The 25,123-nt window shown below is 43.7% G+C and overlaps 1 protein-coding gene across 1 annotated transcript; it reads right to left on the bottom strand.

Moving 5' to 3' along the window:
- Positions 1 to 269: 269 nt before the first annotated feature.
- On the bottom strand, positions 270 to 24,846 carry LOC143639924 (uncharacterized). Its single transcript, XM_077107952.1, has 6 exons — positions 24,706 to 24,846; positions 18,522 to 19,884; positions 13,073 to 13,353; positions 4,992 to 5,118; positions 4,751 to 4,811; positions 270 to 4,246 (listed from the first exon to the last, which is right to left on the bottom strand). The coding sequence occupies exons 3-6, from the start codon at positions 13,130 to 13,132 to the stop codon at positions 3,085 to 3,087; spliced, it is 1,410 nt and encodes a 469-aa protein (XP_076964067.1). The 5' UTR covers positions 13,133 to 13,353; positions 18,522 to 19,884; positions 24,706 to 24,846; the 3' UTR covers positions 270 to 3,084.
- Between the last annotated feature and the right edge of the window lie 277 nt (positions 24,847 to 25,123).

The following is a 25,123-nucleotide window of genomic DNA, read 5'->3' as shown; positions in this document are numbered from 1 at the left end:
ACCTTTAAGAAGGAAGAGACCATCTGCAATTGTGGATGAAACACCTGCAGAGAAGCATCTACTGACATGGACAGTAGTGGGGTCCACACACACAGCAGCAGCAAACTCACCATTTGAGTTATGGGAGTGCTCAGTGCTAGGATGCCTGCCTATCATGCACAAGACAAGATTGGTCCCCAGAACTGGTAAAAGAAAAGAGAAAGCAACTCAAGCATAGGGCAAAATATATTTTGAGATAGTGCCTCTCCAAATAATACACACAAGTGACATGATATTAAAATGCTTTTTAATGTGCCTATATACAACACAACACATGAGACTTAGAACAACCACAAATGATATGAGTGGGGTCCCAGAGTCATCAACAGATCAATAAGCAATCAGGTTAAAATAAAGAGGCCAGCTGCAGGATACATAAACACATCCCTATGGTCCCAGTGGCCAGCCTCACCCCATCTCAAAAAATAACAATTAAAAAGAGTGTGGAGCAACTCAGTGGTAGAGCACTCCTGGGTGGAATCTGAACAAAAAAAGAGAGGAAGGAAGTTCAGAAGACACATTTCACCAATTTATACCAAAGGCTGGAGTGGAGAGGCCTAAACTAACATACATAATATGTAATGAAACATGAGACACAAAAGACTTAAAATACAGGAAAATGGAATCTAACAATAAGAGAGATTTAACCCAGAAAAACATGCTGCTTTCAAATCTTCATGCTGATGCAATGCTCCTCTCCAATGCAGGGTGCATTTTTGTTACCTCTGAGTACATAAAAAAAAAAAAAAAGAAAGAAATGAAGGCAGACACCTTTTCACACACCTACAGTGGTTTTATCAAAATAAATAAATAAAATGAAATAAAAGAAAAATTTCCTCAAGTCTGAACAAGTTCAAATGGATCTGAAACGAGCAAAGGTCCTACCACATTTCTACATACAGGGCTTTTGTCTAATGTGATTTTATTTGATTTTTTTATTGGTTGTTCAAAACATTACAAAACTCTTGACATATAATATTTCATACATTTGATTCAAGTGGGTTATGAACTCCCATTTGTACCCCAAATACAGATTGCATAATCACATCGATTACACATCCACATTTTTACATAATGCCATATTAGTAACTGTTGTATTCTGCTACCTTTCCTATCCTCTACTATCCCCCCTCCCCTCCCTCCCATCTTCTCTCTCTACCCCATCTGCTGTAATTTAATTTTTTTCCTTCCCCCTCACAACCTCTTATATGTAATTTTGTATAACAATGAGGGTCTCCTTCCATTTCCATGCAATTTCCCTTTTCTCTCCCTTTCCCTCCCACCTCATGTCTCTGTTTAATGTTGATCTTTTCCTCCTGCGCTTCCTCCCTGCTCTGTTCTTAGTTGCTCTCATTATATCAAAGAAGACATTGGCATTTGTTTTTTAGGGATTGGCTAGCTTCACTTAGCATAATCTGCTCTAATGCCATCCATTTCCCTGCAAATTCCATGATTTGTCATTTTTTAGTGCTGCATAATACTCCATTGTGTATAAATGCCACATTTCTTTATCCATTCATCTATTGAAGGGCATCTGGATTGGTTTCACAGTCTAGCTATTGTGAATTGTGCTGCTATGAACATCAATGTGGCAGTATCCCTGTAGTACGCTCTTTTAAGGTCTTCAGGGAATAGTCCAAGAAGGGCAATAGCTGGGTCAAATGGTGGTTCCATTCCTAGCTTTCCCAGGAATCTCCATACTGTTTTCCAAATTGGCCGCACCAAATTGCAGTCCCACCAGCAATGTACAAGAGTACCCTTTTCCTCAGATCCTCTCCAGCACTTGTTTTGTTTGACTTCATAATGGCTGCCAATCTTACTGGAGTGAGATGGTATCTTAATATGGTTTTGATTTGCATTTCTGGGGAGAAGATGGCAGTAAATAGAGTGCATCACCTCCCTGTACTGCGTCACTGCGCAGGTCAAAAACGAGGTACAACGACCAAAACCTATCTTGTTAGGAATTTCCAGCAAAATTGGGGTGCACTGAAACCTAGAGGAAGGATTTCCATCACCGAGGACCGGTTACTGGGTCACAACCGCAACTGAACTGTGTGACTGGAGATCTAGTGTGATTTTCAAAGGGACCTGGAGAGTTGAAAGTCTTACTACAATTTTTAAAGAGAGTAAAAGGATCTTCCCAGATGTGAATTCACTACATCTTTGAGTAAAACTCTGAAAGCTGAATACTGCCCCACATGGCTTATCCTCACTATTTTCTACACTATGCGTCCTTTCATACAACTGAACAAAACTAGAACAGCTGAACCCTTTTTATTTCTTACTTGCATAGGATTTATACTTTTTATTCCAAAAGAATCTTCCAAGTCCTTAGTAAAATACTGAGATAACTAGAAGATTTCCCACATTTCTCACACTCAGAGGGCTTCTCTCCGTGAGGGTTTTTATATATGAAAATGAAAACAGGGCTGAATGGGAAGCTGACAAGATGTAGAAAATCCCCCACAGACTGTTTTTTTTTTTTTTCAATGTGATTAAAATGGCTTTGAGGACAACAGGGGAAATGGAATGATTTGTGATATTTTTTACATTTAAAGAGTTATTCAGTTGGATGTGGTGGTGTTTGCCTTTAATTACTGAGACTTGAGAGATGGATTCTGAAGGATCAATGTTGGAGGCTAGCCCCAGCACCTAAGGAAGACCCTAAGAAACTCAGCAAGTCCCTGTCTCAAAATAAAAAGTAACTAGAATGTAGCTCAGTGTAGAGCACAATCAGACATAATCCTCAGTCTCTCTCTCTTACACACAAACACAAACACACACACACACACACACACACACAAACACACACACATTTTCCACAGTGTGAGCTTTTTCTTGTCTTTGAGGATGAAATGAAATATTGATTTACCATGTTTTACATTCAAAGGATTTTTCTCCAATAACGTCCTACATGTATATGAGTGAAACAGTAATAACAGAAAAGTTTACTAATTGTTTTCATGCATACGATTTCTGTGCAGTATCTGTTCTTTCACATGTGTGAAGTGGACAGGATGTGGCAAAAGCTTTTCCACATTGTTGTTATTCATAGGGCTTTTCTCTGGTATGTATTCTTCCATGTTTGTGAAGCTGAGAAGATGTAGCAAACACTTTGCCACACTGCTTACATTCATGGAGCTTCTCTCCAGTATGTATTATTTCATGTTTGTGAAGGTCACCAGACCTAGCAAAGGCTTTTCCACACTGCTTACAATCATAGGGCTTTGCTCCAGTATGAATTTTTTTATGTGAGTAAAGGTGAGCGGACTGAGTGAAGGCTTTCCCACACTGCTTACATTGATAGGGCTTCTCTCCAGTATGAGTTCGTTCATGTATCTGAAGGAAAGAGGCAGTAGAAAAGGCTTTCCCACACTGCTTACATTCATAGGGCTTCTCTCCAGTATGTGTTCTTCCATGAATCTGAAGGGAACCGGATGTAGAAAAGGCTTTGCCACACTGCTTACATTCATAGGGCTTCTCTCCAGTATGCATTCTTCCATGAATCTGAAGGGAACCGGATGTAGCAAAGGCTTTCCCACACTGCTTACAATCATAGGGCTTCTCTCCAGTATGAGTTTTTTCATGTGAGTGAAGGTGACTGGATCTAGAAAAGGCTTTGCCACACTGCTTACATGCATAGGGCTTCTCCCCAGTATGAATTCTCTGATGTATTTGAAGTAAACTGGGATAATCAAACTCTTTCCCACATATCTTACATTTGAAATGTGCTTCCCCTGTGTATGTGATCCTGTGCCTTTGAAAACTTGTGTGTGAAATACAGGTCTGAACACCTTGTTGACATTCATAGAGTTTCTCTCCAGAATGAGTTTTTTCATGTCTTCTAAATAAAGAGGAGAAATGAAAGGCTTTCCCACATGTGTTCCATTGAAAATGTTTACCTCTGCTGTGTGTTATCATGTGTCTATGAACACCGGTGGGATAAGAAGAGGCTTCAACAAATTGTTGCCATTCATTGGGTTGTCCCCCAGTATGAGTTTCTTCATGTCTTTCAATGTCATTGGAATAATGGATGACTTTCCCACATACTGTACTTTCATAAGATCCATCTACCGTTTGTATTAACATTTGTGTGTGAACACTTTTGAGAGAAACCAGAGATTTCCTATATTGTTTCAATTCACATGGCTTCTCTTCACATTCCTCATGCTTGTAGTATTTGTGTCCAGAGTGAGATGTGATCTGCCTATGAAGGAATGAAGGACATATGAAGTCTTTTGCACACATAATGAAGTCACATGGATTTACTCTATTAAAATTTTTCTTTGTTCAATAAAGAATTGGAATTGATTTGAAGGTTTCCCCACACTATTCTGTGCCTTTGAAGTTTACCATGACTTCTTTGAAGAAGTGACCAACACATAATCAATGCTTAATTCATTCACAATTTTGTATGTATTTATAGACCCTTACATTACTACCAATATCAGGTAAAGGCTAGGTTTTCTGACTTGTTCAACTTTTCTGAAAATAAAGAGATTGAAAGAAAACAATCCTTCGCAACACAGCTTCTCTGTGGCTATTATCCAAATAGTGATATTCACATATGCAATTTTATAGTACTTTTTGCATGCCAAATACTTTGAAAAGACTGAATATCTGTTATAGCTAAGTATATATTTCTGGTAAAAAAAATATTATATGACAGTTCTCAGATTCCCTCACGAATTCCTCTTGTGAGTACAGTTACCTTACATTGCTCCCAGAGTTTTCAATCTGATATTCAGTGGTTTTGTCTTCCCACCTGTTTCCTAAAACAAGGGAACAGAACAAACTTTATGAATATTTAGGAGCTAGAAATGTTTTGCCAAATCCTAGGTGCCATTTATGCTGCAATAGTTCACCAACTTATTCCCTTTTCACCTTCTACATAAATGATCAAAATAAACATGAATTCTCTATTTGATTAATTTTAAAAACATCATTATTACCTATAGAAGCCAGGTTTCTGAGGACTTCCAGCATCACATCTCTGTAAAGGTTCTTCTGGGAAGGATCCAGCAAAGCCCACTCCTCCTGGGTGAAGTTCACAGCCACATCCTCAAAGGTCACTGAGATCTGAAATATCCCACAAATGTATAGTGGAGGCCAGGAGAGATTGACAGCATGAGAAATCAATACTCAACATGCATGATGTTCACATGATTCCCTGGCCTCTTGATTAATTCTATGATTTGATCCATCAAATCTTTACTGTACTCAATTTTTTTACACCCATTCCAACACTAGAAATTGGCTACTCAGAAGGCAAACATCCTTTTAGTGCTTTATATCCTTCCTTTGGTGAGTTCACAGGAAGTGAGATGGGCTCCCAGATCACTCCTAACTTCTTTATTGGTTGCACCTCTATTACATGTCTTAGAAACATCCTGTGGGGTACAGAGCTAATATAAGCAATTCTGATAGTACTTATCTTTAGAAAAAAAAGATGATGAGTAGGAAATTGCAAGAATCATAAAACTAAGCATTTGAGATAGATTCTGCAAACTACACTGGCTCCCTGTACCTACAAGGTTAATATAAACAACATGGTATTTACTAATGTCTTGTTTCCTCTAAAAGTCTATCATTCCAGACTTAAAGAAGTGCCTAGAACCAGCCCACACCCACACCCTCTGGGAATGGGGTCAATAAGGAGATTCCTTCATAGACAACATTTAGACAACCTTTCACACAGGTTGTCACAATATGGTAACTGGAGATTGAGTTCATCCTGTGTGATTATACACAGAACAATTAGAACTTTGCAGGTGCTTTACTCCAGAACAAATTTAGTCAACTAGCTTACTATTAAGTGACAAAAACAAACATAAGTTCTCTATTTGATTAATTTATTTATTAATAAACACAACAATTTGATAATTTCCTGTGGTTACTGTCAAAGAGAATGGGGTAAGTGCAAACATGGCACGTGTCTTAGAAATAACTCAATGACCCAAAAATGTCACCTTGTCCAAATAACAATCTTACAAAGTTTTATCTCTCTCAAAAAATCTTCTTAATAAACAGCAGGCACTACATTTCTAAGTCTCATAGTAAAAGTAAATGTCCAATGATTGTCAAACTGTTCTTAACAGCAGCCAGTTAATTACCATAATGTACAGTCATGAGACACATACCAATGCTCTGCTCAAGGACATTTTGATCAAGGTTGGGCCACATGTGCAATGATTGTCTGTTGTGAAAGAGATTCATGGTGCCTGCAGCAAAGTGGTGCAAAAAACCATAAAGCAAAAGCTCTTCCAGAGTGTGGTAAAGTAACAAGTTTGTAGACCAGAATCCTGAACTATCCCACACAATCTGGGTGTAAAAAAGGCCACCATTCACAACTGTAAGCATGTTATGATGTCTGCACAGTGATGGAACTGGCAAAAAGAAAATGTCCCTGCAAGTGACACAGAACCATACTCAAGGACTGAAAACATACAGAACTGCCCAAAACAATGAAGAATCCACAATTACACTCAGAGACATCAGCCCAACTCTGTCAGGACAATGATGCAGACAGGAGGGCTTCATGGGCCTTGAAGCAAATAGGAAGCACACTGAGGTCTCAGGGTCACAGCAACACTCCACAGGACATAAACCACACCCCTACAAGTGCACCACCAGTGAAATCCCATGTATGCTCAAAGAACATGAGAGCTAAAGCAGAAGCAGCTGAAAAGCCTCCAGGGAAGGGGACATGAAACACAAGACTCTAAACAGACACAGGACAAAGAGGGGACTCAAGATTTCTCTTGAGTTTTTTCTGACCATTTTGAAGGAAAAAATGTAAAAGTCCATCTTCGGAAATTCTTAGAGAACACCAGAGGTGGTCCTGTATTGCTTTCTAAGTCATCCAATACACATTTCAGAAAAGAAGAGCTAAAAGCAATCATTGAAACTGCCACTTCAGAAAAACAGAGAAAGAAGAGCAAGAAAACCTAAATTAACCACAGGAAGGTAACAGAAGGTGTTGATGAAACCACAACCAGGAAATCCACAGTCTACAATATCAAGTTCTTCATGAACATCAGCATCACTGATACACTGACATAATGCTAAGAATACAGAGGACAGGGACTGGGGTTATGGCTCAGTGGAAGAGGGCTTGCCTACTGCTTGGGAGAAAGTGGGTTCAATCCTCACTGACACATAAAAAGAAAAAAAGTGTAAAATATACAATAACATTAAAGAAAAAAGCAAAGAAGACTGAAAACCTAGTAACACATTTAAAAGTATCATCATCAACAATGCATTGGGACTTCAAGATTATCATAAACGTGCTTGATACAAATTAGACAACTTGCAAAAACTGGACCATTTATTTGAGAGAGACAATTTCCTATAACTTACACACAAGGGGAAATACTCAAAACAGATGAGCCCATGACTACTGAAAAAAACAGACTCAATAACTACTTACTACCCAAAAGCAAGGCAAGGCTCTGACATCTCAAACAGGCTTCCATGAGACACTTAAGAACTGCCACCAATTTTCTACTTTTATTCCAGAACATAGAAGCTGAGTTAACACCTCCTAATTCTTTCTGAGGCATAAGTTACCATATTATCCAAATTAAATAGATAAAGAAAAGTATTAAATAGATAAAGAATAGTATTAAATAGAAAACAAAACTATGAATGATGCTCATAATCATAAATGTAAAAAACTGTACAATTAAGTCATCACACTCCAGGTGTCTATGCAAATGATGGGGAAATTATGGGCACAGGAACCCTCACTACAGTGACGCAGCAGCCATATCCAGAAGTGCTCAAAGCTAGATGCGAGGAAGATACACCTTGCAATACTGAACGGACAAGTTGCAGTTTACCCACACCAAAGAACATCACCCAGAAAATGAGCTCTGCAGCCTGGAACGACACAGCACCCTTAAAGGCAGACTGGTAAGAGAGAGAAGCCAGTTTGAAATGGCCAAGTGCAGTAAGATTCCAAGTCAAGAATATTCTGGAAAAGACAACATTATAGATGCACTAGCAGAACTGATGGGTACCAGGGACTCATGGAGCAGAGAGGGAGGGAGCAATGAGGAGGAGTGATGAACAGGGGGAACACAGGTATCCCAGAGCAGTGAAACTCTTCTGTATGACATTATCTTGTATACTACATGACACATACAATCACATCACACAGAGGAGGAACCCTAAGGTAAAGAATGAACTTTGGCTTATCATAACATGTTGCTTCATCCATTCTCCTTATCAAATGTTCAACAACGGTTTAGTAACCAACAAACACCCTACACCAATGCAATATGTTGGAAACAGTGGAGACTATCAGCTGGAGAGAAGGGGTATTCGATACTATGAGTAATGTCACATTTAATTGTCACCTTGATTGGATTAAAAGATGCCAATGATTAATAACCTTATGGGTGTGTCTATAAATGATAGGCATGTGGAACAGTGTGTCTAAAAATGATTGTCATGTGGAACAGTGAACCAAACTGGAGAACCTCCTTAAGCTAGGCAGCACCATCCAAAAGGACGGTGTCTTGGGTGAAAAAAAGTTGGAAGAAGAAGGAAGCAGCAGCAGAGCAAGCTCCTTTCTTCTCCAATTTGTTCTTGATGGCTGCTGCAATGGCCTGAGGATATCAGACTCTGCCTCCTTCAGTCTCCCAAAGTGGACTCTGCCGGTGATTCTCCAGGGAGTTTCTAAAACCTTAGGTCTGGATTAGGGAAGTACCATTGATCCCTCTTGTTCTGAGGCTTCAGCCTCTTGGACTCTGCAGCAAGCACTCCTAAAACTCTCTAGCTACAGATGGCCACTGTGGACATCCAGCTTTGGGTCAAGTAGGCCAATCTAAAATTCCCCTTTTATAATCATACTTCCTCTTGTTGCTATTCCTCTAGAGAACACTGACTAATAAACTATGTAAGTCAAAAATTGCTCTGAAAAAAAATAAAGTTTTATTATAAAGAAGTGAATAAACTACCAAGCCAGGAAGTTTTACAAACATATACATGAGAAACAATTTTATATGCTAAATACCATTTTCATAATAATGCAAAAATAAAGCAAAGAGGAAGAGTCAGAGTAACAAATTTCAAAACAATGGACAAAAGCAAGGAAACTGATTTTCAATACTATTACCATCTTGAAAGAAATTGGATGATAAGTCTTCAAAAGTCATTGTGTGGTCACATACACAAAGTGTTAAGTTTTGCTGTGCTTAGCAAAACAAAGGGGTACTGTGAGAAACTATGAACTCTTTGAACTGTGTCCTTGTTGCCATCTTAAGATAAAAGAATGTTCTGCCAAGTTTAAAATATATATATATTTGTGCTTGCCAAGAAATAACTAACTACAAGTAGTATAATAAGAAGTATAGAGCACTGTGACCAGTAACAAAGTTATGCTGAGAATGTTTATCCATGCTGGAAAAGATTAAGCTGCCAAGAGGATGTGTTTTCTTTTTTGCTATATAAAAGAAGGGAAAAAAATAAAGAGGTGCTCATTCCTACTGTGTGTGTGTGTGTGTGTGTGTGTGTGTGTGTGTGTGTCTTTCAGCATCTCTGCTGTTATTGCCTGATCAGGAACTACAGATTGTCAGCAGGGTTCATTCCAACTGCTGGTGTGGTGGTGTGCACCTGTAACTTCAGCCAATAGGGAGGTCAAGGCAGGGAAATGGAAAGTTGGAGGCCAGTCTAAGCAATTTAGCAAGACACTCAGAAATTTAGTGAGACTGGTCTTCATTAAAAATTAAAAGAGGGTACTGGGATGGAAGCTGAGTGGCAGAGCACTTGCTAGCATGTGTGAGGAAAGGGGTATGATCCTCAGCACCACAAAGAAATTTAAAAAAAAAAAAGGTATTCTGTCCATCTATAACCATACAAAATATAAAAAAATAAATAAATACAAGGCTGAGGATGTGCTCAGTGGTCAAGTGACTGTAGGTTTATTACCCAGTAAAACACCTGCCCACCGCCAGAACGCTGCTCACAAATTGAAATTCATTTCTGGAAGATAACTAAGCATGAGCAAGTCCATGGCATCAATCCCCAGCACTCAATAAGTAAGCAAATAAATAAAAAACAGTCTACAATACTAATTCTCTTGGGCCGGAGAGTAGCTCGGTAGTAGAAAACTTGCCAAGCATGTATGTGGCCCTCAGATCAATCTCCAGCAGGCTACACACACACACACACACACACCAAAAAAAAAAAAAAACCCAACTAAAATACATGTAATGAGAGATAAAAATGATTATAATATAAAAGGTACACAATTAGAGGCATAAAATACAACAAAATCAATGGAAAGACAACACACTTTCTCACAAGGGAGATTGAATGTTTCCATAATCTACACTCTCTAAGAAAACACTGAGCATTTCAATAAATTCTGTGAAATTTAGGGCATGATTTACTGTATATTGGAGGTAAACATAAGAAAAACTACATTTAAAAATAAAAACAGTATTGTTGGGGGCTGGGGATGTGGCTCAAGTGGTAGCCCGCTTGCCTGGCATGTGTGCGGCCTGGGTTCAATCCTCAGCACCACGTACAAAGAAAGATGTTGTGTCCACCGAAAACTGAAAAATAAATATTAAAAAAAAATTCTCTCTCTCTCTCTTTAAAAAAAAACAATAGTAGGGCTGGGATTTTGGATCAGCAGTAGAGTGCTTACCTAGCACATGAGAGGCCCTAGGTTTGATCTGTTAAGGTCGGGCGAGCGTTGGAGGAAGAGACCACCAAGAGACTGTCTCATGCAACAGCAGGGGGTTTATTGGGGGTCCAGCATGCTGGGGCTCAGAGCTCACTTGAGAGGAGCTGAGAGCCCCGAGAACAACTTAAGCAGAGCTTATATACATTGTTTGAACTGGGGAGTTCATGAGGAGGTCAGGGAATGTGGGAGGGGTTGTTTGCACAGAGCAACCAGATGGTCAGGAGACATTTCTCAACATACATTTAACGGTTTTTCCAGGAATTGTTTTGACACCTACATAAATTTCAGGTTTCAGGAAAACAGAACTTCAACCAAGAAAACAAAACTTAACCTTTACATTCTTAACCTTTCTTTCCCCACTTCTTTTTGACTACTTTTAATCTTAAAAGTGATAAATTACTGAGGGGTATCACACTCTGTTTCTGCCAGTGAGGTATATTGTTGTCTGATTACCATAAGTTTAACTTGTCCAATTTGAGCTTGGAGAAAGGAAACTACACGGTTGAGCAGACAGGGTCCTACAGTTAGTAATAGTATGAGGATTATTAAAGGGCCGGCTAGAGCTGATAAAAGCGTGGTTAACCAGGGGGACTGTGTGAACCAAGACTCAAACCATCCTTTTTGGGCCTCTCTCGCGCGCTGACGCTCTTCAAGGCTTTTTCTTAATTTACTCATAGATTCTTTTACAACCCCAGTATGGTCGGCATAAAAACAACATTCTTCCCTCAGTGTAGCACAAAGGCCCCCTTCTCTCATGAAGAGGAGGTCTAACTCTCACCTGTTCTGTAAAACAACTTCAGAGAGAGAGGTTAGGGATTCCTGCAAAGCTGTGATGGAGGTTTTTAATGCCTTTAAGTCCTGGTCTATTGCTGCTTCTAACTGGGCCATTTGTTGTGTCCCATGGACCAGGGCATCAGTTCCCGTACCCACTCCTGCAGCAACTCTTACCCCCAATAGGATGGCCAAAGTGAGGGATATAGGTTCCCGGCGGAACCGGGTTGTGTGTCCCCCTATTTGATCTTCGAACGAACCTGCATCATGATAGAGCACGCTGGGAAACATCTGAACCATTACACAGTAATTTACAGAGCTGTTAACTATCTGGGCTGAAATGCAAGGAGTTAACCCTGAGTCACATGCCCACCAGGTTCCATTTTTAGGGATAAGGAAGCCCCATGTGGTACTGATTCTTTTTGTCTGGGTACATAGGTGTTGTTTACTTTTAGGTGGGGAGCCTAGACATAAGCCTGCCCCAGTTACTTCTGGGAGGGTTAACTTAGGGTTTTCACCCCAGTTACAAGAAGAACTTTGTGCTTTTACTGCATAAGTCCCGTCAATTGCTATCCCTTCATAGTAATGGGGAGCAGTGGAGAGACAGAGCCAGCAAGATTGAGTGAAGTCTGGTTGCATGGAGTTCAGTGCAGTATAGGTTCCTTCGATTAGCCCCCAAGGGAGGGGCTGGCCTCGCTCTGGATTGGGGGAGTAGGTGAAGATGGAATTTGGGAAGTATGGGATGGTGGAGGGGTTCTGGTAGATTTAGGCATGGGAGGTTTAGGAGGCCTAATTCCTGGCTTGAGGGGATTGGGTCCTATTGCTGAGGGATTTTCTTTTTTTTTTAAGCTGGATGGTGAACCAGAGGCCAAAATCATATGTTGGGGCATAAAATCGCATTCCCCAAGTATTGCCTGTAAGCCATGACTGGGTGTGCCCCCTTCCTTTGAGAGTGAAGGTTATATTTAGAGGGTTACATAGACTATTTGTTCCATAGCGAGTGCTTGCATATTTGCTAGTGAAACAGTTATTGGGGTCTATCCAGGTGTCATTTTGTCCTACCCGAATCACACTGTCAGGGGAGTTCGGGTTCCACCAGGCAGCCCCTGTCTGCTCACATCCCCATGAATTACAGTAGAAAGCGTCTTGTCCCCCGCATAACCATGACTGCTTGTGGCTTCAAAAGTCTCCAGGGCAGACATAGTAATCTAAGCTGGCTAACCTGCATCTGGCTTGTGGGTCACCGCAACCATAAGTCATGAGGTTACATTTGTGTGTGTAGGGATCAGTAAGGGGGTCGGGGTTCAGCGGGATTTTGTTGGGATCTTCCACATCAGGAATATCCCAATAGGAGATACCTATAGCAAGCTGACAAATGTCCAGGTGAAGAGATGGCCACCAGGTCCATAGGGGGGCTGTATGTGAAATGGACCATACTTCTTGCCCAGTAGGATTTATAATTTGCCATCGTTGTTGAACAGGCTGATGGGGATTAGGGCTGCTGGTGGCCAAGGGGAGAATCCATAGCCCTATCCACATGGCGAATATGCAATTTGAAAGGCTTACCAGTCTTTTCCAGTTTCCAGCTGGAGTCTGGGGTGGGTACAGGCTTAAGATGGGAAGCATGGATCCAGGAAGTGATCCCGTCCACTTTCACTGCTGTAGGTGTTATAAGTAGCACCTGGTATGGTCCTTTCCAGCAGGGCTCCAGGGATGACACCTGATGCTGCCTCACGTAGACAAAGTCTCCCACTTGGTATCGATGTGGGGTTCCCTCGTCTCCAGGGTGGTAGGCAGTGGCCAGCTGTTTCCACAGGTATCGCTGGGTTCTTTCAAGAGCTTTAAGTCTGTCAAGTAAGGGGGTATGGAAGGAATCATTAAGTCTCAGAGTTGGGGTTAGGTCCCTTACCGGAGGAGAGGCACCATAGAGAATTTCATAGGGGGTGAGGTTACACAAAGAAACAGAGGGAGTATTTCTTGCATGAAACAGTGTGTAAGGCAGGAGCATAGTCCAATCTTTTATGCCGGTCTCCAAGCTTAATTTCGTTAAGGTCTCTTTGATAGTTCTGTTCATTCTTTCTACCTACCCTGAGCTCTGGGGTCTATAAGCACAATGTAACTTCCAATTGATCCCCAAGGTCCTGGCCAACCCCTGACTTACCTGGGCCACGAACGCCAGTCCATTATTGGACCCTATTACCTTAGGTAGGCCATATCTCGGAAAAATATCCTCCAGGATCTTCTTGACCACCATTAGAGCCGTTTCTTTTTTGGTGGGAAAGGCTTCGACCCATCCTGAAAAAGTATCTACAAAGACTAGGAGATATTTAAGTCCATACCTTGCTGGCTTAATTTCAGTAAAGTCCACTTGCCAGAATTGTCCTGGTCTGGTTCCCCATAGGTGCTTTCCTGCAAGAAGCTTGGAAGGGTAAGCATTGACTAATTGACAGACCCGACAGGTTTTTGTTACCCGTTCAGCCAGTTCCTTTCGCTGTGAGTCGGTTAGTGGAAAGCTCTGTTCTTGATCCTTCAGGAACGCCTGTAGTTTTTTTTGAACCAAGGTGAGTGAATTGATACACGGTTTTAATATAGTTTAGGGCTTCCTGAAGTTGCAGGCAAGGCTCAGAGAGGGGTTCAGTGTCAGTGTCCTTTGATGGTGAGTAGCCTGGGTGCTCTGGCATGGCTAAGTCTCCTGATTTTTGTTCCCCCAGTGTGGAAAGTGTTAACATGGTTACTCTGTTTAGGGCTGCCAATTTAGCCTCCTCCTCTGCCCTTCTGTTTCTGACCACCACGGGATCGTTTCCTTTCTGGTGTCCTGGACAGTGCACTATAGCTAGTTCCCTGGGGCTTTGCACTGCTGAGAGAAGGCAGAGAATCTCATCTTTTTTATTTTTTTCCCAGCTGAGGTTAATAGACCCCTTTGCTGGTAGATAGCACCGTGTACATGAGTGGTAGCAAATGCATAGCGGCTGTCAGTGTATATGGTGGCCTTTTTGCCTGCTGCTAGTTCCAATGCCTTTGTAAGGGCGATCAATTCTGCCTTTTGAGTAGACGTTCCCTCCGGGAGACCAGAGGACCAGATGACTTTAGTTCTGCTAACTACTGCTGCCCTGGCCCGCTGCTTACTGTCCTGGAGGAAGCTGCTGCCACCCATGAACCATATGATCTCAGGATGGGGCAGTGGCTGATCCTTCAAATCCTGTTGTATACTGGTTTCTTCTGCCAGTATATGCTGACAGTCATGAGTGACGGGTCCTGATGATTCTTCAGGTAGTAGTGTAGCCGGGTTAAGTGGGGCTGGGGGTCCCAGCGTTATTCTGTCCTTGTCGAGCAATAGGCTCTGATAGTGAGTTATTCTAGAGTTTGGCAGCCATCTGTCTGGAGGCTGGCAGATGATGCTCTCCAGGGCATGGGGGGCTACAATGGTTAGCTTCTGTCCCAGCATTAATTTATCAGCATCTTTTATTAGAAGGGCTGCTGCTGCTATAGCTTTTAGGTAATGGGGCCACCCGCTAGCCACTGGGTCCAGCTTTTTAGACAAGTAGGCTACAGGCATTTTCCAGGGCCCCAAAGTCTGAGTAAGCACTCCTGATGCTATTCCTTTCTTTTCCTCAATGTAGAGAGTAAAGGGTTTTTCTACATCTGGGAGTGCTAAGGCCAGAGCAGATAGCAGCACCTTTTTGATATTATCAAAGGCTTGTTGGTGCTCAGGGGTCCATTGGAATTGGGCATCTCCCTTTAACAGTGGGTATAAAGGAGCGGCCAGGGACGCGAACCCAGGAATCCATAACCTGCAAAAGCCAGCAGTCCCAAGAAACTCTCTGAGTTGCCTCCTATTAGATGGGGGTGGTATCTGCACAACGGTTTGTTTTCTGGGCTCAGTGAGCCATTGTTTGCTGTCCCTAAGGGAATAACCTAGGAAGATTACTTCTTGCTGGCAGATTTTGGCCTTTTTGGCAGAAGCCCTATATCTGAGCTGAGCAAGCTCGGATAGTAGTGCTCAGGTCCCAAACTCAAGAATTTTCCTTGGTGTCGGCTGCCAGTAGCAGGTCATCCACATATTGAAGCAGGGTGACTTCTGGGTGTGTAGTTCTGAAGTTATTGAGATCCCTGTGGAGGGCTTCATCAAAGAGAATGGGGGAGTTTTTAAACCCCTGTGGGAGTCTAGTCCAGGTTAGTTGGCCAGATGTTCCTGTTTCTGGGTCTACCCACTCGAAAGCAAACAGCAACTGACTATCCTTATGTAGAGGCAAGCAAAAGAAGGCATCTTTTAAGTCCAGGACAGTATACCATTTCTGCTCAGGATTCAGAGTGCTGAGCAGATTATATGGATTAGGTACCGTGGGGTGAATGTCCTGTACTCTGTTTTTGATCTCTCTTAGGTCTTGAACAGGATGGTAGTCCCCGGTTCCTGGCTTCCTTACTGGTAGCAGGAGAGTGTTCCAGGCTGATTGACAGGGCCAGATATTTCTGAATATGGGACCTTATCCCATCTTTAGCTTCTTTGCTTAGAGGATATTGTTTAACACTGATTGGGGAGGCAGAGATTTTTAATTCCACTACTACTGGAGGTTGTTTTACTGCTAGGCCTAACCCAGCAGTTTCTGCCCAGGCACCAGGGTAATCTATTATCCATTTCTGGGGTAGCTTGCCTGTTTGATCAGTCTTCGGGGGTGTGAAGAGTTGATGTTCATCTTCTACTGACATAGTCAAGGCCGTGACTATGGGAGTTTTTCACTGAAGGATTTAGAAACTCCACTTGGGGACCATCAGGGTTAAAAGTTATTCTAACCCGGAGCTTGGTGAGCAGATCTCTGCCCATCAATGGGGCCGGGCATTCTGGGATTACTAGGAAAGAGTGATGGACTTTTCCCTTCCCTAAGTCCATAGTCCTCTTAGTTGTCCAAGCCCAATATTTACTGCCATTAGCCCCTTGAACCAGAGACCTCTTGTTTGACAGGGGGCCCAATGGAGTCTTAAGGGCTGAGTATACCACTCCTGTGTCCAGTTCAAAGTCCACTGGGGTCCCCTCCACTTCAAAAATTACCCTGAGCTCGGGGAGGGGATCTGAGCCCCGACTCCCCTAGTCATCTTCCGGAGTCAGAACGGCTGGCTGGCGTGGATGTTTCTTTTTAGGGCACTCTTTGGCCCAGTGTCCCTTTTCTTTACAGTAGGCACATTGATCTGAGGCCAGGGGGAGCCTTTGGCGTGGGCCCAGGTGTCCTTTTCTGTCTCCCTGCTTTCTAACTTTTGGTCTATTTGCTGTTGTGACCAGGACCTTAGCCAACACCTTAGTCTGCCTTTTGCTTCTTTCATCTTCCCTTTTTTCCCTTTCTTTCTCCCTTCTTTGTTCCCTTTCTTCCTCAGTTTCCCTCTTATAGTACACATTCTCAGCTTCTCTGACTAAATCTCTCAAGGTCATATCTTATAATCCATCTAAGCGTTGTAACGTTCTCTTAATATCTAGGGCAGCCTGCCCAATGAAGGCCATCATGACAGATGTCCTCTGATCCTCTGCCTGAGGATCAAAAGGAGTATATCTCCTATATGCCTCCATAATCCTCTCTAGAAACATAGGAGATTCATCAGGCCCTTGAATAATCTCTCTTACCTTGGCCAAATTAATCGGTCGCCTGGTGGCCGCTCGGAAAGCCACTATTAGAGCCCGGCAATAAGTGGACAGATGCTCCCTACCTTCAAAGGTGTTGGGATCCCAGTTGGGTTGAAGGGGAAGCTGGCTTCAATTATGTTGGGAAGTTGGGTTGGTTGCCCATCTGGTCCGAGGATATTTTTCCTGGCTTCCAGGAGGATTCTTTCTTGCTCTTCGGTCATGAAGAGGGTCCCTAGGAGTTGTTGGCAGTCATCCCAAGTGGGCTGGTGTGAAAACATTAGTGACTCAACCAAACCTGTGAGTCGGGTGGGGTCTTCAGAAAAAGGGGGATTGTTATTTTTCCAGTTATATAGGTCAGAAGAGGAGAAGGGCCAATACTGGTAGGCTTGCATTTCTCCCCCATGTCCATCATCAATCATTGGCCTGTAGGGACAGAGGGAGAACTTCACTGGAGCCTCAGGGTTTTCAATCATTCTCTGCTGGTGGGTTCCTCTAGCTGGCTCAGCCTCCCCCAGGAGAGGAGGAGACTGGGTCTGCTGCAGGGGAATCATCCGGAGGGGGCTGGGCTGGCCCAGCTTCCTCCAATGATGGAGAGACTGGGTCTTCTGCACGGGAATCATCCAGAGGGCGCTGGGGATCAAGGGGCAAGGGATAAGGGGGAGGAGGAGAGTCCAGTAGGGTCAAATCTTGAGACTCAGGGAGAATGGAGGGTGGAGAGGGAGGAGCAGAGGGTTTGAGTGATAGAATAGTGGGGGAAGGAGTGGGGGTAGGGACAAGGAAAGGCTTCACCCATGAAGGGGGAGATTCGCAGAGGTCTTGCCAAGTTAGGATATATTGCTGTTAATATGGATGGCCATGTGGCCCCGGTTGGAAGACAATATTTCTGATTTTTTGTATTAGAGAGAGTTGGAAGAATCCTTCTGGGGGCCATCCAGCTCTGAGAGTGGGCCATTATGATGTGCAGAGAGTCTGCCAGGTTTGGCATTTTACTGAAAAAGAGAGATTCTGGGCCCTAGAGTGGACTTCAGTCCAGTGATCAAGGGTCAGGGACAGAGGAGTTGAGGTGCTTTGTCCCATAATAAGAGATGCACAAACAGTGAAAGCAATGACACAGACAATAAAGACAGACAACAGACGCGCAACACAGGTTTGAGACAGAGACCAAAACTGAGTAGCCGGCAAAACCTACAATAGTGTCACCGAATCAGAGGTAAAATACAACCAAGTCAAGGAGACTATTTGTTCCTCGACCTCCTGAGTCCTCTGAGGCATCCCCCAGGGATGTGGCCTGTGGCTCTATGACACACCTGTCAGCCACTGTCAGGGAGAACTCACGTTCTTCACCGACAGCCACTTTGCCAAGCCCTAAACCGAAAATCGTACGAAAAGAGGCACCTTACTTACCCCAAGAGGAGTCCATTGATGTCTCCCATCCGCCACTGCCAGATCTCGATGGAACCTCCAGATGTTAAGGTTGGGCGAGCGTCGGAGGAAGAGACCACCAAGAGACTGTCTCATGCAACAGCAGAGGGTTTATTGGGGGTCCAGCATGCTGGGGCTCAGAGCTCACTTGAGAGGAGCTGAGAGCCCCGAGAACAACTTAAGCAGAGCTTATATACATTGTTTGAACTGGGGAGTTCATGTGGAGGTCAGGGAATGCGGGAGGGGTTGTTTATACAAAGCAACCAGATGGTCAGGAGACATTTCTCAACATACATTTAACGGTTTTTCCAGGAATTGTTTTTTTTTTTTAAAGAGAGAGTGAGAGAGGAGAGAGAGAGAGAGAGAGAGAGAGAGAGAGAATTTTTAATATTTATTTTTTTAGTTATCGGCGGATACAACATCTTTGTTTGTATGTGGTGCTGAGGATCAAACCCGGGCCACACGTATGCCAGGCAAGTGCGCTACCGCTTGAGCCACATGCCCAGCCCCAGGAATTGTTTTGACACCCACATAAATTTCAGGTTGCAGGAAAACAGAACTTCAAGCAAGAAAACAAAACTTAACCTTTACATTCTTAACCTTTCAGATCCTCAGCACCACATAAAAATAAATAAATAGGCATTTTGTCAGACTACAGAAACAACAAAAAATAGTTTTCAAAAAATTGAAAATAATAGACTGTATCTAAGACCAGCCAAAATGTTGTACAGGACAGAGAGAATAGAGAGGGCATTTATGCTGCTCCCAAATTTCATAAGGTAAAAGGCCAGCTCCCAAAGGGTTGGCCCTAGGAGGAGGCACTTAGGAGGGAACAGGAATCAGGTGACATACTGGGAGTGCTCTTGAGGGGATCAGCACCCTTATTTAGACAGACGTATCTCTCCTTTCCAGAAAACGAGTGTCATTTACTATTTCACTGATATTCAGTGATTAAATGATCATAATTGGGTATTTCAGGTATTGCCAAAATTGTCCTTAAATTTTACAATGAAGAAGGAGTGATGGTGCACACCTGTAACCCAGCGGTTCAGGAGTCTGAGGCACTAAGCGATGTAGCAAGACTCTGTACCAAAACAAAGAATCTAAAAGGGGCTGGTGGATAAGCAACTCTGGCTTCCATTCCTGATACCAAAAAACCACACAGTTAACATGAACCTGCCAAGTCCAGACAACAACAGTGAAAAAATGTCATCCTTTGTCAAATTCATCACCTTGTTGGGGCTGGGGATGTGGCTCAAGCGGTAGCACGCTCGCCTGATGTGCGTGCAGCCCGGGTTCGATCCTCAGCACCACATACAAACAAAGATGTTGTGTCCACTGAGAACTAATAAATAAATATTAAAAAAATTCTCTCTCTCTCTCTCTCTCCCTCCCTCCCCCACTCTCTCTTTAAAAAAAAAAAATTCATCACCTTGTGAAGGACAGTTACTAGATTTCATGAAATCACATTCATAAATTTATCCACCACTATTTTTATAGTATTGGGCTCAAATTCTGCAGCAATAATGCAAAACAGAATCTAGAGTTGGATTTCAATTTGAAATCACTGAAAAGACAAGATTGAATCATACAAACTTTCTATACATACTCAGGGATAGCAAAAGGTAAATTAGGTAATTAAGTGTTTTCTTTTTCTTCTCTTTCTTTCTTTTTTGATAGCCCCGAGATGAAAACCAGGGACATTTTACTACAGATCCACATCCCCAGTCATTTTTGTACTTTATTTTGAGACACAGTCTCACCAGGTTGCATAAGGCCTGGATAAGTTGCTAAGGCTGTCCTCAAATTTGCAACACTCCTGTCTGAACCTCTGGAGAAGAAACGATCAAAGGTGTGCACCACTGTACCTGGCTGTAAGTTGGGATTTTTAACAATGGAAATGTAACTAAGCTTTTTAAAATCCACTTCTTTCTTGCCTCTTTAATACTAGTCCATCCCATTTGGCTCTGAATAAATAAACCTGGGCCTCAGATAAGTGAGCACATCATTTCAAAATGATTCACAGAAAGCTTTGGTGCTGAGGGAACAGACATGTGTCAGGCTCAAGGGGCAGGGAAGGTTCCTGACAGCTGGGACTTGCTCCCTCCTGGTCTTGCTCACTGAAAGCCTCCAGGATCACCCTCCAAGAGACCTGGACCATGACTCCACTCTAAGAGGCTTTTCAGGTTTGCACAGCTCTGCACTGGGGTGGGTGGCCCTTATGCTCTGGGAGAGGTTTCACTCCTTTACACTGTGAGAGACTGAAAGGGCAGGAATCACTGCTGACCTGGCCCCTCAGCACCAGCATCCACAGGCTAACTGTCCACCTGTCTCCAAGGAATGGGGAAAGAGCTTGGGGAAAACAAGTTCCCAAGGAAGTAGCTGTCTAGATGAGGCCTGTTCCAGGAGATTCCTCAGCCCAGGGTCCCCAGCAGCTTCCCTGAGAGGCTGCACCCCACACCTCAGGCTGTCCTCCAGGAGGAGCTGACCCAGGGCCTGAAGTTCTGGTCACCCTGCAGGGCACAGGGAACCTGTGGGCACCTTGTGGCAGCTCCAGGAGAGGATAGTGGCTGAGGACATGGGACCCTGTGAGGCATCCAAAAGGAACCTCTGCCCAAGAAATCTGACATAGTGTCTACACCTAAGGAAGATAAAAGGAGAAGCTGTGAACTCAAGTTCTCCATACAGTTGCAGCTACATCAAAGAACCTTCAGAGTACTTGATTTTGGCGAACCAGACCACCATGATGGTGGAAAGGCAGGGTTGTGTATGGAGAGCAAAAATTATCTTGGGCTATCTTAAGTCCTTTCATAGCCAATTATCTTAATTTCTGTATCAGACCACAATTCTCAAAACTTCCCAGAATATATCACTAACCTTACCAAATGCCTAGTCTCCAAAATCTACCAAAGCTCAGAATGCAATAACAGACATACAGAAAAAAATTTCTTTATTTTTTTTTCTGTACCCCATTAATCTGATGTTCCTACCAATGCAATTGGTTAATGTGGTGATACACAAGTTTCTTTTATAAAAGTTCATGTAGGCCAGACACAGTGGCACACAACTGTAATCCCAGCAGCTTGAGAGGCTAAGGTAGGAGGATTGCTAAATTCAAAGCCAGCCTCAGCAACTTAGTGAGACCATAAGAAACTTGGTGAGATCACATCTGAAAATACAATGTAAAAAGGGCTGGGGATGTGGCTCAGTGTTTAAGTGTCCCTGCGTTCAATCTCTGGTATATGAATGAATGAAAGAAAGAAAAGAAAGAAAAGAAAGAAAGAAAGGAGGGACACATACATCATTTAGGGTAACTTGAATACATGTTCATTAGTATGGTCATTAATATTTGGGTTAAAATGAACTATGTTTTGTAACTGGGGTTGTCAATGCCTTTAATCCCAACAGCTTGGGAAGCTGAGGCAGGAGGATCACAACTTTCAGGCCAGGATGGGCAACGTAGCCAGATCCTTTCTGAAAATCATATTGAAAAGAACTGGGGATGAAGGACAGTAAGTGAATCAGACATTATTGTAGTGGCATCCCCTTCCTTCACAGAAAATTTTAACTGGGTTTCTCCAGAAATTTTCACCATGGCTAATTTTAGGACTGTCAACAAGAGAGTGTCCCCAAAAAAGTTCAGTGTAGATAAACTTCCTATTTTCGTGTTGCCCTATTTTACTGGGTGGCTAGTATGGGAGAAATTAGCACTCCAAGTGCTGGACTCGAACACCCCTTACTAGTTTTTTACACACTTGTATCCAGTATAGTAGTTTGTAGAAATGTGCAAACAAGGCCTCTGGCCTTGAGCTGGGATTCACAGACATGTCAAGAACTGGGCACCATGGAAACAGCTGGTGGGGGAGGAAAGAAAGGGGAGAGCTTCTTCTCCCCTTCTCAGGTGCTATCCTTGAAGGGTTAGTTTGGCCAGAACAGAAAAAAAAAAAAAAAGCTGCTTTTATGTGTGTGATGTGACAACTTGACTATGGTGACTCCATTTTGTGAACTCACCCATGACATTTAAAAAGGTCATGATTGGGGAAGTTTGCATTCTTTTGTACATGAAAATCCCCCAAGAACACAGAATGATCTATGTGCCAACCAGAGACTAACTGACCACAACTTTCCAGCTTGCTGGCATTGCCTGAACCTACAAATGTCCCTTTTGTGGTTTTTGTGCTTAAATATGGAGCCAACTGAAGCCAGGGGCCCCACTCTGACAACCTCATTCTTTCGAGAGCAGAGTGTCTGCCACTGGCCAGCAATAAAGGCTTAACTGGAATGAGACTGTGTGGTCTGAGAGTTATTTGTGAGTCTCAGTATTACAATGTGAACTTCTGAGTCCCTCCCCTTACATGCTGGGTATAAGATTCTGAAACCACCTGACCTCGGGGTTGAGGAGATGAATTGATTGATTACAGCAAAAGCTGTGCCCTCTGAGACTGGCTGCAGCCAGATAAAACTGTTTCTGGCTATCTTCAGTGCCTTGCCTCCTTTGTCCCTACATCATTATTACCCTGTGTGCTTACGTGACTACATGACTGGTGTGACTCTACATCATGGACTATCAGAAAGGGGAGCAGTTATACTCTATTGATGAAGCCCACGATTCCATATCCTTGGGATCTATAAACAACCTCCTTATTCCCTTTAAGGCAGTTATTTTGACCAAACACAAGGAAATGTTAAGTGATTATTCTTTCCCCTCAAGTATAACATTCACAAATAGAAAACAAATGCTTTCAAAATTGTCCTTCTTGCCAGGGACAGTGGCACAGGCCTGTCATTCCAGATATGTGGGAGGCTGAAGCAGGAGGATCACAAGTTATGGCTGAGGGAGGGAGGGAGCAAAGGAGGGAAGGAGAGAGGGAGGAAAAAAGGGAGGGAGGGAGGGAGGAAAAAAGGGAGGGAGGGAGGAAGATTTTTTCCAATATTTCACTAGATGAAAAGTGACAATTAGCGGACGGTGTCCATTGCTGGGAGCCATCAGCCAAGTAGGTATGACAATCTCCTTGCCAGCTTACTTCTATGCTGTCTGTGGAAGGACTTCTGAAAGGTGACCTTGCTCAAGGACCAGGCACAGTCCTTAAGCCACATTAACCTCACTCCCCCACTGGCACCAAGGCCAAATTTGGGGGCCAACAGAGGTGAGGCAAAGAACCTCACCCCCCCCCCACTGGTGCATAGACCTATCCACAAGTATGGCTGTATGCTGGACCGGTAGTCAGTGACGGGTATGATCCAGTTGCAGTGGTATCAACCTAAGACAGGAGGCTGATGCCTAAAGGTCAGTTTTCCAATGACAGGTAAGAGCCATATGTTGAACTGGACAACCTACCAGGCACGGTCCTTAAGCCACATTACTTGTTGTTTAATTAATCAGAAGGGGGGAGATGCTGGGAGCCATCAGCCAAGTAGGTATGACAATCTCCTTGCCAGCTTACTTCCATGCTGTCTGTGGAAGGACTTCTGAAAGGTGACCTTGCTCAAGGACCAGGGCGGTTTAGCATAATAGGAGATTAGGGTGTTCCCCCTTTAGAATAGGGTGTATCCTGCTGCTGAGTTCCTCTTGCGTTCTTAGGGTCAGACAGTATATTTTGGGAGACAGAAGCCCATGCGGAGTGGATTTGGGCAGAGAGTGGATTTGGGCAGAGAGTGGATTTGGGCAGAGAACGTGGATTCCCCCAGAACGTGTTTGTAGAGGGCCAGTGTGAGTTCGGGAATAAAGAATTGCTGTTTGAATCTACAAGCTGTGTGGAGACTCGTGATTTGTGCCCAGCCAGAGACTGCGGCAGTCCATTTGTCCCGAGTGGGAAGAACGAACGTCTGGCCGAGCTGTGAGGTGGAGGGAAGGTGGGTTTTAGAAGGCAGGAGGCGCCTGCAATTTGGAGGAGCTACAGCAGTCTCCAGAGGAGCTCCCCTGGGAGGAGGAAGGTGCATTTGTGGCCCTGCTTCATACACGTTGAAAAGAGTGGGTGTGGGCCAACAGTAGGGAGCAAAGGGGACACCAGGGCCCTGAGCCACCCTTCCAAACCCCCAGGGAACCAGGGGACAGGGGCCAGGGCCACCTGCCAGCGTGGAATCCGCCGCCCTCCGCAGCTCACCCCCGCGCCGGGCCCCAAGGCAGGTGCCGACCCCGCACCTTCAGCCCTGGTCGCAAACTCACCATTTTTGGCTTCCGTGGTGACCCAGCGTCCTCTGGAGGAACTTCCGGGCCCCCGAGATCCCCGGGGACACAGGAAGCGGCAGAGTCAACAGCGTCACTGGAACAGAAACTCTGCCAGAGTAGGAGTAGCCCGGAGGGTGAGGAAGAAAAGCCCACGGTGTTGTGGAAGCCCGCCCTTCCCCTTCCTCTACGCACTGATTGGACAGTTGCTCCAGCTTCCCGGATGGATGGCCTCCAGGCCCGCCTCTGCATCGTGACTGACAGCTAATATCATCCAATCACTGCCTGAAATTGGGTAGAGTGACAGATTCTTGGCCCCAGCCCTTTTCAGGAGGAGCTTCCCGGCTGTGCTGGGAACTAATCTAGGTGAAAAGCCTTGGCTTTGCCTGTGATACAGAGGTGACACCTGGCGCTGCTT

This window comes from Callospermophilus lateralis, assembly GCF_048772815.1.
Source record: "Callospermophilus lateralis isolate mCalLat2 chromosome Y unlocalized genomic scaffold, mCalLat2.hap1 SUPER_Y_unloc_1, whole genome shotgun sequence".
In the NCBI taxonomy this organism is placed as follows: domain Eukaryota; kingdom Metazoa; phylum Chordata; class Mammalia; order Rodentia; family Sciuridae; genus Callospermophilus; species Callospermophilus lateralis.
This window is presented reverse-complemented; position numbering and strand designations above follow the sequence as displayed.

What these genes read in the sequence shown, in the direction of transcription:
- LOC143639924 (XM_077107952.1), bottom strand. Translation starts at nt 13,132, where the DNA reads ATGCTTCCCATCTTAAGCCTGTACCCACCCCAGACTCCAGCTGGAAAC. An exon ending in CTGGAAACTGGAAAAGACTG is followed by an intron (nt 5,119 to 13,072) that starts GTAAGCCTTTCA and finishes GGGATATTTCAG; the next exon opens with ATCTCAGTGACCTTTGAGGA. An exon ending in AACTCTGGGAGCAATGTAAG is followed by an intron (nt 4,247 to 4,750) that starts GTAACTGTACTC and finishes ATTCCTTCATAG; the next exon opens with GCAGATCACATCTCACTCTG.